Source organism: Sebastes fasciatus, chromosome 16 (assembly GCF_043250625.1).
Source record: "Sebastes fasciatus isolate fSebFas1 chromosome 16, fSebFas1.pri, whole genome shotgun sequence".
In the NCBI taxonomy this organism is placed as follows: domain Eukaryota; kingdom Metazoa; phylum Chordata; class Actinopteri; order Perciformes; family Sebastidae; genus Sebastes; species Sebastes fasciatus.
The window spans coordinates 20531468-20545727 of NC_133810.1; the positions used below are offsets into that span (position 1 = coordinate 20531468).

A 14260-nucleotide genomic window follows, 5' to 3' on the forward strand; every position below is an offset into this window, starting at 1 on the left:
CACTGCTAGTTTTGTGTCATGTTTCATCATCTTCGATGCTGATTGTATAACTATAAATGTCACTCTATACTGTACCAGCATTTGTATCTATACAAATGTTTCAGTGTTATCTCAAATTGTTAGACATATAAACTGAACTGAATAGCTGGCTGTTAGTCCCCTGGTAGGAAGGCCAACATGTTAGAGGTCACAGTTTTACATATTCAGATAATATAGATCCTATAGGCCAGTGGTTCCCAAAATGGGGTCCAAAGATTACAGGGGGTGCGCCAGGATTTATCTGCTCTGAGGTTGTCAAAATTAGATTTGCACATGTATAACTAAAAACATAATAATACACTTGCTGGATAATTTATACAAAAGTCTGTATATAAAACAGTTTAATTATTTTTTTTGCTACTTAGTGGGCCACATTCTGCGTATCTGCATATTGTTTCCGACTTGTGTGGTCCAAACATTTCCAATAACTCTAGAGCATTGTAATATACAAATTTGTTGAAAGAAGATGTAATCATTTCCAAAATTCACAACATGTCTTTATCTAACGAAATATTCTGCTTCAGTCCATATTTGTTGGCGTCAAAAACCTACTTGCTCTCCCACAAAGGGAGGTCTGCACCTGTATTAACAGCACCAAAAATAACATTTATTTAACAAAAAATCTATTTTGGCTCCAACACTAACGAAAGAAATTACAAAAGAAGATCACATTATGTATATGCATAGGCTTTGTGAATCTGTCAGGATGGCGTCATTTTTTGATGTTGATGAAACAAGTTATACTCATTAAAGAAAATCTTTTTTCTAGATTTAATAAAAAAAAGAATGAATCACCTTATTCAAATTGAAGATTTTGTTCGGGAATTTGTGATTATTCTTAAGGGTGATGATGTCAGAAAATAGGGGGGTGGGGGAACTTCAAGGAAAATAGGTGCTTTTGTGTTTCCTCTTCTAAATATCCTGTATAATCCTTATCAAAGCACGTTTTAAATCAGAGGTTCTCAATCTTTTTTCCGCCAAGGACCCCTTTCATGGTAGAGAATATACCGGGGACCCATATGTCCCTGGAATAACTAAGGGATAATGTACAGCGAGCCGGTCATTGTTGTGAAATATGAACCCGCTTGGTGTACATTATCCCACTTATTGCACAGCCACTTAAATCAATAATTTTACGCAAAATGGTCCTCTAGACTCCAAGATCAGAAATGCGTCCAGAGCAACAGTAGAATGCCATAATTGACCAATCAGAATCGAGTATTCAACAAGGCCGTGTGTTGCATTAAATAACGGATGAAAACAATAAGATACTCTTCATTTGAGGAGAGAAACTCAATATTTATAACCATTACCACTGATGAGGAACACTGCCTCGCCTGACGGTTGCTAGGAGACAACTTTTGTTTTGGGAAGCGTGGCCGCCTCTTCTCTTTTTTTTTTTTTTTAAAGTTATTTTTTTGGGGGCATTTTCCATTTTTATGACAGGACAGTGGATAGAGTCTTGAAAGGGGGGAGAGAGAGAGAGTGGATGCGGAAAGGGCCACAGGCCGGATTCGAACCCGGGCCGCCGCGGTCAGGACCAAGCCTTAATACATGGACGCCCGCTCTACCAACTGAGCTAACCCAGGCGCCCTCTTCTCTTTTTTTACAACTTTCACATTTTCTTTCATTAACTGATACAATGTAGACAACTGCAGTCAATAGCTAGAGGAACTGGAAAATGTAGCCCGTCAAGTCTGTGTTTAACTATCCACAATGTGGTCATTTATCAACGTTTTGCAGTCGATGTCAATGACACATTGTTATTGCTCTGCCAAGCGTGCTGCCACAGGTCTAAAGTCCAACCGTGATCCTGGAGTCACAATGTCAATACATCACCAGAATACTGTACACAAAAGGCGGAACAGGTCTCTCACAGCAAATCTCTGCTTTCTCACAATCCTCACCAAGCAGTATTTAATATTAATATATTAAAGCAACATACAAGAAATTGAGATTTGACTACAATAAGTTATGTAAAAGAGATGTGACCATCAATAATTTGTCTGACTCAGATGACCTAAATGCATTCACATCTCAACAAAGCAAGCGTTGTCTCTCAAAGATACCAAGGAATGAGTCACATATATTCTGTGGCCTATCCCAGGTTCTGTTTGTCCACGTTATCGGCTTGTCATAACGCCTCCCACACCCTAATATCACTCTCTGTTCCCAGTGCAAACACATTTCCTCTTTGGGTTAGTTTCAGGTGGAACTCCCTGAAAACAGGAAGCAAGTGGCTGTACAGCAGTTAGTTTGTCTTCACTCTGCCAACATGTGCACTGGAAAATGTTCCCGCTGCATCGCCGTTACTCTGTACCCGTTAGCGATCATATCCATCATCTGTAACATAGTGTTGTTCTTTCCTGGCGGTGATATCAAGTATGCCAAAGATGGACACATTACCGAGGAGGTGAAATACATGGGAGGACTCGTTGGAGGAGGTTTAATGGTGAGTTGTCTGTTACTGAAGGGTGTGCCTCTGGACTACACGCTGCTGGAAATTCCTTTCTGAAATGTGTGCCTCAGAAAAATGTTAGTTAGATATGTAAAGCTAAAACTAAACTAATACTGGATGTGCAGAGGTCATCTAATGCGTTTAATGCCATTTGAGGAGATATTCTGCAATGTTTTAACATATTCTACAAGTTTTCAGTTATCAAGATGAAGTAAAAATGCTGAATTGTTTTGACTAAATATAATTGAATATAAACTCATGTGTCCTGCCACAGGTGTTGCTCCCAGCACTTTACATCCACTTGACTGGAAAAAAGGGGTGCTGTGGGAATCGCTGTGGGGTGAGTCAGTCACAACTACAAATTAGATGTTTCAGGTGCTCAGAGAAAGATGAAGGCTGGCTTCAATGACTCACAATACTTACTAAATTATCAATGCAGACATACACTTCTCCAGTTAAAGTGAATTTGAACTTTGTGTATGGTCAGGAAACCGTTAAATATGTTATAAATCAGTGGAAATAGAAAGACTTGTTTGTAGACATTTGCCAAAATGTTTCTAATGTCTTTTGTAGTAGTTCAACCTTTTACTGCAAAGTTACATTTAAGCTAAATGCAAGTGTTTAATAGAGGCCAGATACACATAAGTTTATATAAGTTGAATGAATGATGAATGGTGATGAATTACTAAATGAGAAAAAGTAGGGATGCACCGATATGGATACTGGATCGGCTATCGGGCCGATGCTGACTCAAATAGCTGGATCGGATATCGGTGACAATTGTGCCGATCTATCATATTAAATTTTATGTTTATATACTGAAATTTGAATTCCTATTTAAGTTTTGACCAATTTGTTGCTGCATTAAAAAGGTAACATCGACACTGAAAAATTCAGATTGGTGCATCCCTAATGAAAAAGCTTAATATACATCATGGTGCTGCACCTAGCTCCTCTTTAGATAGATACGATAACATGCACTGTAATAAATTACAAAACCATTAGAACAACAGTACATCTTTGTTTTGCTTTTTTATCTAAAAAGAATATTTAAAAGTTCAAGACGTGTGCAAAGGGCTTATTGAAACGTGTTTTAAGCTCTCAATGCTGCTGCTTCAAATCACTACATGACTTTTTTGAATAACATCAAGATTAGAAATGTATTCCTGTTAATAGGTTTTACTTCAGCTTGTTAACATGTTCTGATAACATTATCTGATGAAGAACATGTCTCAGCTGGTTTTGTTTAGCCTGTAGCTTATCTTGTTAGTGTTGGGAAAAACAGATGGACAGATAAAATGTGAGGAATGTGAGGTCAAACAAATCTTGAGCCTGTTCCTCCCTCAACTTAAAAAAATGTCTCATTTACCAATAGCAGAAGAAAAATGTGAGGAGGGTAAACAGGTTGAGGATTTCAGTATGAATGAATTCAAGTGCAACAGAAATGTGTCTGACCTTGGCTTATCAATTCACTCCTGCAGATGTTCTTATCCATTGTATTTGCTGCGGTGGGCGTGGCTGGCGCACTGTACAGTTTCATTGTAGCAGTGCTCGGTTTGCAGAATGGGCCCCTCTGCAAAGTTCTTCTGATTTGGATGACACCTTTCAAAGACAGGTGACACACTGGAGTAACTGTGTGATGACATTTGTTAAAGTGGCAGTAGGCAGAAAATTCCATAATAACATTTCAGCAAATGGTAATTCAAATGTTCATGGCTCTGTTTTAAGGCTTTAAAAAATCTAGGGAGACTTTGGCCAATCACAGCTCATTTCAGAGAGAGCGTTTCTATTGGCTGTTCATTTAACGGAGGCAGCTGTCAGTCACTCGCTAACTCCAATCAAACTGTCAAACTAGGCAGCGCTGATCAAATATGAACCAATATTCTGTTACTGTAATGCCTATTTCACACATCAAATGTTTTCAGAAACATCTTGTAGTGTACTGTTTAGCTGTAAAATGAGAAAGACTGTGAACCGGCAGCCATGTTGAGATCAGTTGAGGAAATACCAAGCACCGCCCACCAGCCAGGTCATAAAACGTTCTCATTTACAGAATATTGACTCATATTTGATCAGCGCTGCCTAGTTTGACCGCGAGTGATTGACAGCTGCTCAGAGACGTTAAGGCTCGGATTGGTTGTTTTCTTCCGGTCTGTGAAATCTTGCAGATGCAATTAGGAGCACTAGAGGACACAGACACATGATTTTTTTCAGATTACCTTTCTCATGCACTACTGTTAGGATATAGTGATCGTTTTATAAAAATAACTTTTTTCAATCGTGTTTGCCCCATTTCTACCCACTGCTGCTTTAAGTTTCTAGAGTCCTGATCACTCACAAAGCTCCTCTTTTGCACAGCGACCCAAGTTACCTGACTGCTGACTCGTCGTGGGTGAAATGCACAGAGCCTAAAAACATTGTGCAGTTCAACACTGGGTTGTTTGCAACTCTGCTGGCCACAAGCTGTCTGCAGCTGGTTCTCTGTACCATTCAGATGATCAACGGGCTCTTTGGCTGCCTGTGTGGAACTTGCAACAACAAAGGGGTAAGAGGAGGGTTGGAAAGAAATGGTAGAAGTGAAAACAGCAAGTTTTCCATGTTAGAGAATATTAACTTCATCTTTCCTTCCCTGGTTTTGGCTGTTTTTTCTTTATTTGCAGCCGCTGTGAGTTCCTGAAAGTTGACTAACTCCCCCTGATGGAAGACAGAGTAGTGTTCCTGATGTATCTGCATATATTCACTTTGAAATTGTAGATTTTTATACTTTGTGTATTTCATGACGCTTAATACTGCATTATAATAAAACACAGAAATCTGAAAATGTGTAATGTATTAGAAAATGGCACAGTATTAGAAATAATCCATGCTAATTATATGGTTAATTTGAAATAAATTAGTTTTAAATATAAGATGCTCATCCAGTTCTGTGTCGTGTTACATTAAATTTGGCTTTACACAATAATATTAACCTTTTGCTTTATTGTACTTTTCACTTTTAAATAACTGTCTCCAAGAGCTGGTTAGTAAAATAAAACACAGGACAAAGTTATTCTTTAATGACACCTTTAATGTAGGTAGTATTACTGCGATGAATATCATGATAGATATCTATACAAACATTCAGTGTCATCTCAGATTGCTAGCATTTTAAAATACATTAATTTCTAAATTAACATTAAAGGAATATGACTGAGATTTCTGCCAACAACTAAGCACTGGAAAAACCATGCACATGGAACGCAGTGTGCATATGGCACATTTGACGAGGCAGTTGATATCATAGATAATGTTTTATATCTATGGTTGATGTCTTCTCATTGACTTGTACAGAACAATAAAGGACACACAACAAAAAAGGCAAAGTGTAATGATTTTAAAGGCTGGGTCCCAAAAGAGTGGACACTTCACAACAGGAGTGGAATAAAAAAGTATGATGACACACTTGCTGGCTGTGTTTGTTTCTATTGAGGCTGATGAAACCTGTCAGTCAAGTTTGAAAAGTTAAAGCTGTTCAATGTGAAAAGTAAGAAAATGTTTCAACATCTTGCATTTTCTGTCACTTTACTGAGACAAACTGAGATGTGATCCAGCATACTTGGCTGTGAATGATTCAATGATTGAAAACAAGTCATCACAACACATTCTAGGCAACTTAAATGAATTAGTACAAGCCACTTCACATTTCTAAATAAAATCTTAAAGTAAGGTTTTAAGATTGTGTGCATTAACCTCACAACCTAATGGAGTGTTTTTCTTACCCATGTGCCTGCATCCAGAACCAGTAAAGAAGGATTTGAAATGACTGGCTGAAAAAGATGTTTCTGTGCGCATAGGACTTTGTTGAGGTAGACATAAAATAATAAACTGGAGTGTTAATGATTCCTCATAAAAGAGGCTGATGAAGGTTGCTCAATACTGTGCTGCACATATATTTTATGCAATAGCATTTTTTAGAGAGTTAACTATATCTAAATCTAAAAAATAAATTAATATAAGGATTTAAATTATGTTAACACTCAACATCAGACAATATCAGAGGAGTAGGTTAAAAAGATATGGAGTGTGGCAGTTTTTAGGTAACAAAAGCAGGAAATGGCAAAAACCATGTCCCACACATAATAACTTTCAACTGGAGTTTTGATGAGGTTTTATGGCTATAATACTTCACTTCCAGTGCACCTTCATTTGTGTTGTGCTTATTTTAGCTGTCAAAATGCTTCATCATGAGCTTTCGGCTGGCTTCGTAACCCAGGAACAACGCTCCGTTAGCAGGGAAGGTGCGGATCATGGTGGGGGTCAGACCAGAGTAGAGTGCCCTCACGCCTAAACAAAAGAAATGGCAAAGATTCCATTCTGATTGATGAACAACAACAACACAAGTCTGGATTCTTTTTCACCCAAAAAGCTGAACACCAAATATCTCTGCTAAAATGATAAAATAAAGCTAACATCAAACTCCACTTTTACCTACCCTCGGTACGAGCGATGTTCATGAATGTTTGGAAAAACCCCGCCTGTTTGCCCGTCATAGACATGACCTGGATCCGAGACTTGACGCAGTCCATGGGATAGACCACCAGCCACAGGCACGCCCCCCCGAAACCACCGCTGAAGACGATTGGAGCCATACCTTCAACATACATAGTAACACAATGACACTGTACATTAGATGTGTGGAAGGTGAAAGCAAATATATGTGATTAAAGAGGATTTTTTTTTTTTATATGGGTAATAACTCTTCATTCATAACCGCTAAGCCATATTTTACTTATCCTTTCTTTAACCAAAGAAGTCCCATTGAGATCGCTTGCTTTTCCTCAGACAACCTCATTTAGTTCTATTGGTGAATAACTTTTCCCAGAATGCCTATCAACAACAACTAGAGAATATGAAGGGTTTCTCCTTGTATGAATGTCAAATATTGATGAAATTTGCTGTTTTCAACAGGGGAGGAATTATGTTGTGCTTCATGGTGGTGCAGGCAGAACGTTGTTCCAGTACCTATGTCATCTTTGTCACATTTCATATGTTCTGCGAAGGTGGTGCGGCAGAGCTCGTAAGCACCGAAGAAGCAGAAGTAACCAGGGACTTCTCTGGCTATGGTGGTGGTCAGGCCATGGAAGAAGCCCTGCGGTCCCTCATTCCTCATGATGGATTTCACCACCGACCACACTGTACTTCACAGAGAGCAGAGGGACGAATCGCTCGGTCAATGCACACACACACACACTTCAAAAGTATAAGTATTTTTTACTTTTGTAAAGTATTAATATGTCCCGATTCTTTTTTCATGCGTGACTACATTAATGAAAAACTAACTCCGAAAGATATTAACCATATAACTACTGCATCTTTACCTACTAAAAAATGAGCAGGCATTTTAACTAATCACTTTGGTTCTGCTGCATGGGAATACAAATCAACCTTAAAAAGGTGCCAAATTCGATACCCAGAGCTAGCCAGTGGGGCACGCTCACATGCACTAAAAGGCACATGTAGCCAGTCCGACTATGTCAACAAAGCAAGGAGAAGGTTGGATTACAACACACAGAGAGGGAGAATGACTTCTTTCTCTGCTAAGGTCAACATCACTCCTCTATATCTTTACATAGCAAATAGTTGTTTGATGCTATATTCATACTCTGGAAATCATATAGAGAACCCTTAAGTTCAACATCTCGGAATCTGTTACCAATTCTCTAATTTTTTATAAACAAAGTGAAAGAGCAATGTAAAAAAAAAAAAAAGATTAATAGCAACTAAGTTTTCTACAGTATGTGACAAAACACACAACCTTTAGTAATGTAATTTAAGAGTAAATTACCCATACATTATTATCCAAAAATGTGTGACTAATTAAATACCACTTACTTCTGACTCTTAGCAATCTTGCCTAATGCCTCCATTTCGTACATGGCTTGCAGCCGACACTTGACAAGCTCAGTGGGGCAAAGTACCAGTGAGGAGAAGATGGATGCTACTGAGCCAGCACAGGCTTTCTGCACGTCACTAACACAGAAGGAAAGGATCAACGGAACTCAGTTAGAGATCTTACATGTATTTTCAGGGTAAAGTTGGCTTAATGTTAACAAGAACGACAGCCTGGTTAACTTCCCCCTACCTCAGCACAGCATCACGTTGCAGACCAGCTGTGAAGCGGATGACCTGCTGGCAGAAGCCGTAGCTCATGAAGAGCACAGAGTTCTCTGCAATGTTGGCCATCAGCGCCGGCGTAGTGCCCTGGTAGAGGCCAAGCAGACCCACTTGTTTGTAGGTGGAGGACACGCAGTGGATGAAACCGCGGTACATCGTAGGAAAGGTCTGCATCTTGACCTTTGCTGTGTCTAGAGGCTGTCCACTAAAGACACATGCAGCTCCCCCTTGGAGGAAGACAGTGATGAAACTTTCAACAACAAAAGTGATCCAACAAAAACAGAGAATGGCTGTTAGACAAACTACAGGAAAATCAAAGTTTGCACACAACATATGTGCGGTGAAGAGAGATGGGGCTTGACAGGCTGTTGCACTCCACTGAGCAGTGTAAAGAGTCAATGGAAACACAGAGAGAAACGAGCCGGAAAAACTCAGGAGTCATCAAAATCTCCTGCTACGTCAGACATGGCTAGTGAGTGGTTTGGTAAAGCAGCGGAAAAGCAGTGTGGTTGTTCAATAGAGATTAAATATTGTTTGTTTGCACTGCAGTTACCTATGGCTCCTGATGCGAGGTCAATGACGGCCTGGACCACTGGGTGTGGGGCCATGGTGTCCAAATTGTTGTCAGAAGAGGTTTCTCTTTCTTTCTTTTACCTGGTAAAAAAAAACAAATGAATGACACTCGACCTCCTAACTCCTCAAACATACACAGAACATGACCAGTCATTTGTTTCTTTAAACCCTCCCCTGACACTGAATATGTGTGTGTTTCCACACAGGGATCGGGGCCACAACAGGCAGCAACAGTGATTATTTACAGTAAGTAAAAATGGGTTTGTATGGAAACAGAATAACTGTCATGGTCAATAACTGTCGTGATCATATATATATATATATATATATATATATATATATATATATATATATATATATATATGTGATAATTGTTTGTCATCACTATTATGTAGTCATATTATTTCTGTATATTAATCTTGTGTCAAGGTGGAGGTTACAGATAAGCCCAGTGGGGTTTTTTGCCTCTTCCTGCACTGTATATTATCTATTTGTGTAGTCTTTATTTGTGCAAAATAAATAAACATAAACAATAAATGCAAGGGAAGGCGTGATTTCACTGCAAATGACAAGTTTGGATAACTAGACATTAACAAAAACAATTTTAGGACTAACTGTGTCCTCTCAGAAGTGGTAAAAGCTACAAATTACAATGCTCTCAGGTCTATAAACAACGTATTTAGAATTATGTGTAGCTAATTGAGTGTTTTTCTTCTATTAAACTAAAATACCAGTAGCAGTATTACTACTTCTTAGGGATACTGTAGTGCTCCTTCCACTGCTGATGTAACAGAATGTAGCTACTCTTTTAATATCGGATCATTTGTACCACAAGGTTGCCACCAGTGGGTGACAGAATGCTGTTATAGTTTGTACAGAAAAATGAAACATATATTTGAGCTAAATACTAAAAAGGCAGAAGGACATGTAAGCTTTTACCGTCGCTTAGAGAGAAAACAACGTTTCTTTCTGAAAGGTAACATACGTTGCCAACATGCAACAGCATCAATTAACATTGCTCGTAAGTAAGTTAGCGTTAGCCGAAAACCCGGTGAAAGTTACTGCTTTTTTATGGCAAATGTTTCGTCACGTTAAGTGTAAGAGCTAAAGACATAAATGTTGGAAATACAAACCTTACAGGAGAGCAACGAGTTCACCTTCGGCCATCAAAGTGTCGCTGCTGGTGAGGTTAACAAACAGTAACGTTAACCGAGTAGGCTGCTGACCGAAGCTAACATCGTCCACTGGTGACCGCATGCTAACATACGCCACCAAATCAAACATACAGCTTTTATCTTGGTGTTATCTCAATTGCAACATCTAGCTCCACCACTGTCTAGTCACCGGGGTCACTCACCGGGGTCACTCAGTGTAGATAATAGATGGATCCATCAGTGATAATGGTGTTCAACAGGTGACGCTAGAGGTGCTTTCATGATAGACGTAGAGCTCCCACTCCTCTCAAAATTCCAGGTATCAAAACCGCCTTTGCGTTACGAATGTACTCGGAATGTACACTGTGTGCTACTAATACTAATACTGTTAGTGAACGCAATGAAGCATCTTGAATTGATAACGCACGCAAAACTACACATTCACTAAAAATTGCACCTTGTTAGGAATAATTCGGAAATCGTTGCAGTCAATATAATGTTGTAGATGACATTGTAGTTTGTCACGTAACTACCCACTGAGTGATGTCTCAATATTGGATCTATGATTTGAAACGTGAACGTTAAAGCTTCCGGTTCACATTCTCTTTTTTCAAAATAAAACCTCCTCAGAAGGCGATACAGCGCCCCCTGCTGGTTGTTTGTGTTCACTCCAGAGATCTTTTTTTTTTTTTTACCTCCCAACCCAGGTCATTATGTTATTAAGTCATGTATTGAATTTAACACTTACTAAATGACACTGACAGTCGTTGATGTAATTTGTTAAAAAAAAAACATCTTAATGGGACCATCCTGGTTAAATAAAAATGTAATAAAATAAAAATAAAAATGTTTTTTTTTTTTGCTAATGTTGCGACTTTTGCACGCTTTTCTACACGCCTGCTACAACAATAAAACATTGACTCCAATCTTTGGTATATAATGTATTTGGATGAGCCTATAGTCAGCATGATTGTCTATCATTAGTGTGATGCAGTTGCACATGCAGGTTAAAACGTTTAAAACATTTTCTCTCATTGAAATAACAAATTGATGAAAACAGATTGTATATATGTCTACATGTCAAGATGACTATTTTTTGTAAAATGAAAAAAATCAAAAGAAGTCTAAAAAAAATAAAAGCCAAAGCAGTGTCACAGTGAGCCAGCATGCACAATGCCAAGACCCTAAAACTGAAGCAGTTAAATGGAATACAGCCATCATTAATCTTATTAACGCCTGTGCTTTTCCTACAGTGTCTGTTAAATAAATGTTATTCAGATGTGTTGATCAACATGTTTGATAATGGAAGCACTTTTCATCACTCTGTATTTTAACATGTCATCAGTTTAATAATGTTTTAAACTTCAGAGAGAACTGTTGGATGTAGAATTTCAAATACAGCTGCTTAACTTGTGCAATGTGAATGATGTGGCTGACAAAGGTCAAGACAGCCAATCAATTCAAGTCCTTTTCCTCATACTGTGGCTGTTTAACTCTCCCACATTATTGACATTAACAACTCATGGAGTCCTAAAGGAAATCTCAATTCAACCAACAAATATTTATATTGTTGACTATGGTATATGTACAGAGCCCCATAGATCTCCTAGGAGAACATTTTTTATGAACTCTTTCCTCAAGTTAGTAACTCGAGGGAACGAGTTACTTCATAGAGCACTTCTTCCAATCATTCCTGACAGTCCACACATTGCTGATCTACCCTAGATCCCCCTAGATGATGTGCTTTGGTAAAGTTGGAAAGATATTGACAGATTCAAACTTCCTGGATCAATAACTCATAACCAAAATGTTATTAAAACACAAACGGCGGCTCTTTCTAATCGTAGTAAGGTGGACAACGAGCCGTCCTCCAAGCTGGACACATAACATTGGTCTCTATGTGTATGTCTCTATTGAATATTTTTCCCATTAAAAATTCACCAAAATTATGCGAAAGCATATTTTTCCAAACTTAGTGTTGTAGTACAACCATGAGGAGATCATTGATGTGTGAGGTAATTTTGGTGGTACTACACTGTATAATACTGAAGTTATTGAATATTTTTCTCTTTTCGGCATTGCACTTAGAAGGTCCCTGACAACTTGTCTCACAGCCAGCTGCACGTAGAGACCAATGTTATGTGTCCAGCTTGGAGGACGGCTCGTTTTGATTAAAATGAGGTTGTAGCTCGTTGTCTACCTTACTACGGTTAGAAAGAGCCGTCGTTTGTGTTTTAACAACATTTTGGTTATGAGTTATTGATCCAGGAAGTTTGAATCTGTCAATATCTTTACAACTTTACCGAAGTACATCATCTAGGGGGATCTAGGGTAGATCTGCAATGTGTGGACTGACAGGAATGATTGGAAGAAGTGCTCTATGAAGTAACTCGTTCCCTAGAGATACCTAACTTGAGGGAACGAGCTACTAACTTGAGGGCACGACTTAATAAAAAAATTCTCCTTTGGGTCTAGGGGGGCTCCGTATATACGAGTCAGCATAGGAAGGTTTGTGGCCTTTTCACACTTTGTTTTGTTCGCTCAATTAATTCCCACAAGAGCGTTTGAATGTTACTCCCTTTATCTGACTAATTTTTAGCATTAAAAAGGACCTATTATGCTTTTCTGCATTTGTGCATATAAAAGGTCTGAAAAGTTACAAAGCCCAAAGTCCACGCCAAAGGGCTCTCCCTGAAATGCCTCGCTTGAAGTCCCGCCTTTTCTTCCGTAACGTGGTGATGTCACCAAGTAAAACATTTGCATAATACCTGCCTAATGGCTGGGGGCAGGAGACAGACAGAGGGTGAAAGGAGGTGCTGCAGTACAGCCGGTATGAGAAAAATAATTTGTTTTTTGAACATTAAAGCATGTAAACATGTTCTAGTAGAAACCCAAAATACAAGTATGCACCTGAAAATAAGCATAACAGGTCCTCTTTAAATAGGTTGGAAAAAGTTAAGAGCTTTAGCTTTAGAGCTTTATTCATTCCCTTACATTTTGATGCATTATATATATTTAAATTCAACTTAATTGCAATGACTTGATGGACAACAGCAAGTTTACCTCCATGTATTATTCTCTTCAACTGTGGATTGGCAATTTTATGGAAAATTATGCTTGTCAAACAACAAAGATGTTACAAACCACATTGTTGTTATTCACCTCTGAACTTAAATGCTGCCAAAATACCATCTGTTTAAACTGAGTAGCCTGGGATTAAATACATTTGCCCTCTGTCCACAGGCTTATCCAGCAATGGCTTACAACAGTCCAGACTCACTTGACTACATGTTGCGACACCTCATCAATGTGGACTTTTAAATTCAACAGACATACAGTCAATAACAGACTCACAGTTTTCCATTTTCATATCACTTTGCCTTTTATCAAAAAAAAAAAAACATTGACGCTGTCTACATCACAGACAAGAATCATCAATATTCTGTTTTAAACAATTTTGCCATGAACAGAATGAACCCCATGCCCATCCCCTCCCCTGGAGCAAACTCCTCTATACACAGTATACTTTACATACCTATAGTTCCTGTTCAGTCTTTTTGCATTTTACATCATTATCAAAGTAGTATCAATGGCTTTAAAATACATACAATGCCCTTTCCATTGTAATTATAGTCGCTCTCCTGATTGTACGTACAGTATCATTTCCCACAGTTAGAGTCTGGTGAGCAATTTATGTGCCTCATTGTCACAAAATATTCTTAAGAGACAACACAAGTCTCTGCGTTTCATTAAACCAAAACACTTGGCAGAATTCTGATGAATTATAGGTGAGAAGCATTTCCATATGACCGCCGCATGTCATGAGAACGGAAACACTGCAGAGAGCCTCAGGCTGTTACACGATACATTAAATGATATTTAC

At 38.5% G+C, this 14260-nt stretch overlaps 2 protein-coding genes across 6 annotated transcripts; one reads left to right on the plus strand and one right to left on the minus strand.

Annotated features, from left to right (window-relative positions):
• The first annotated feature begins 2215 nt into the window (after positions 1 to 2215).
• tm4sf21a (transmembrane 4 L six family member 21a) lies at positions 2216 to 5938 on the plus strand. The gene is made up of 5 exons (XM_074610406.1): positions 2216 to 2491; positions 2772 to 2837; positions 3979 to 4112; positions 4856 to 5042; positions 5158 to 5938. The coding sequence occupies exons 1-5, from the start codon at positions 2315 to 2317 to the stop codon at positions 5164 to 5166; spliced, it is 573 nt and encodes a 190-aa protein (XP_074466507.1). The 5' UTR covers positions 2216 to 2314; the 3' UTR covers positions 5167 to 5938.
• slc25a15b (solute carrier family 25 member 15b) lies at positions 5544 to 10915 on the minus strand. Of its 5 annotated transcripts, none has more exons than XM_074610402.1 (8): positions 10581 to 10915; positions 10357 to 10403; positions 9204 to 9304; positions 8619 to 8877; positions 8369 to 8506; positions 7499 to 7674; positions 6969 to 7127; positions 5544 to 6820 (listed from the first exon to the last, which is right to left on the minus strand). In XM_074610402.1, the coding sequence occupies exons 3-8, from the start codon at positions 9256 to 9258 to the stop codon at positions 6699 to 6701; spliced, it is 909 nt and encodes a 302-aa protein (XP_074466503.1). In that variant the 5' UTR covers positions 9259 to 9304; positions 10357 to 10403; positions 10581 to 10915; the 3' UTR covers positions 5544 to 6698. The 5 variants fall into 5 exon arrangements, with proteins under 5 accessions (XP_074466503.1, XP_074466505.1, XP_074466506.1 ...); XM_074610404.1 differs by having other exon boundaries at positions 10362 to 10403; positions 10581 to 10720; XM_074610405.1 differs by lacking the exon at positions 10357 to 10403 and having other exon boundaries at positions 10581 to 10720.
• Between the last annotated feature and the right edge of the window lie 3345 nt (positions 10916 to 14260).

Coding starts and splice junctions, on each gene's coding strand:
- slc25a15b (XM_074610402.1), bottom strand. CDS start 9,258: ATGGCCCCACACCCAGTGGTCCAGGCCGTCATTGACCTCGCATCAGGA. Junction 7,675..8,368: donor AAGATTGCTAAGAGTCAGAA/GTAAGTGGTATT, acceptor CTCTCTGTGAAG/TACAGTGTGGTCGGTGGTGA. Junction 6,821..6,968: donor GAACATCGCTCGTACCGAGG/GTAGGTAAAAGT, acceptor TCTTTTGTTTAG/GCGTGAGGGCACTCTACTCT.
- tm4sf21a (XM_074610406.1), top strand. CDS start 2,315: ATGTGCACTGGAAAATGTTCCCGCTGCATCGCCGTTACTCTGTACCCG. Junction 2,838..3,978: donor GCTGTGGGAATCGCTGTGGG/GTGAGTCAGTCA, acceptor TCACTCCTGCAG/ATGTTCTTATCCATTGTATT. Junction 4,113..4,855: donor ATGACACCTTTCAAAGACAG/GTGACACACTGG, acceptor TCTTTTGCACAG/CGACCCAAGTTACCTGACTG.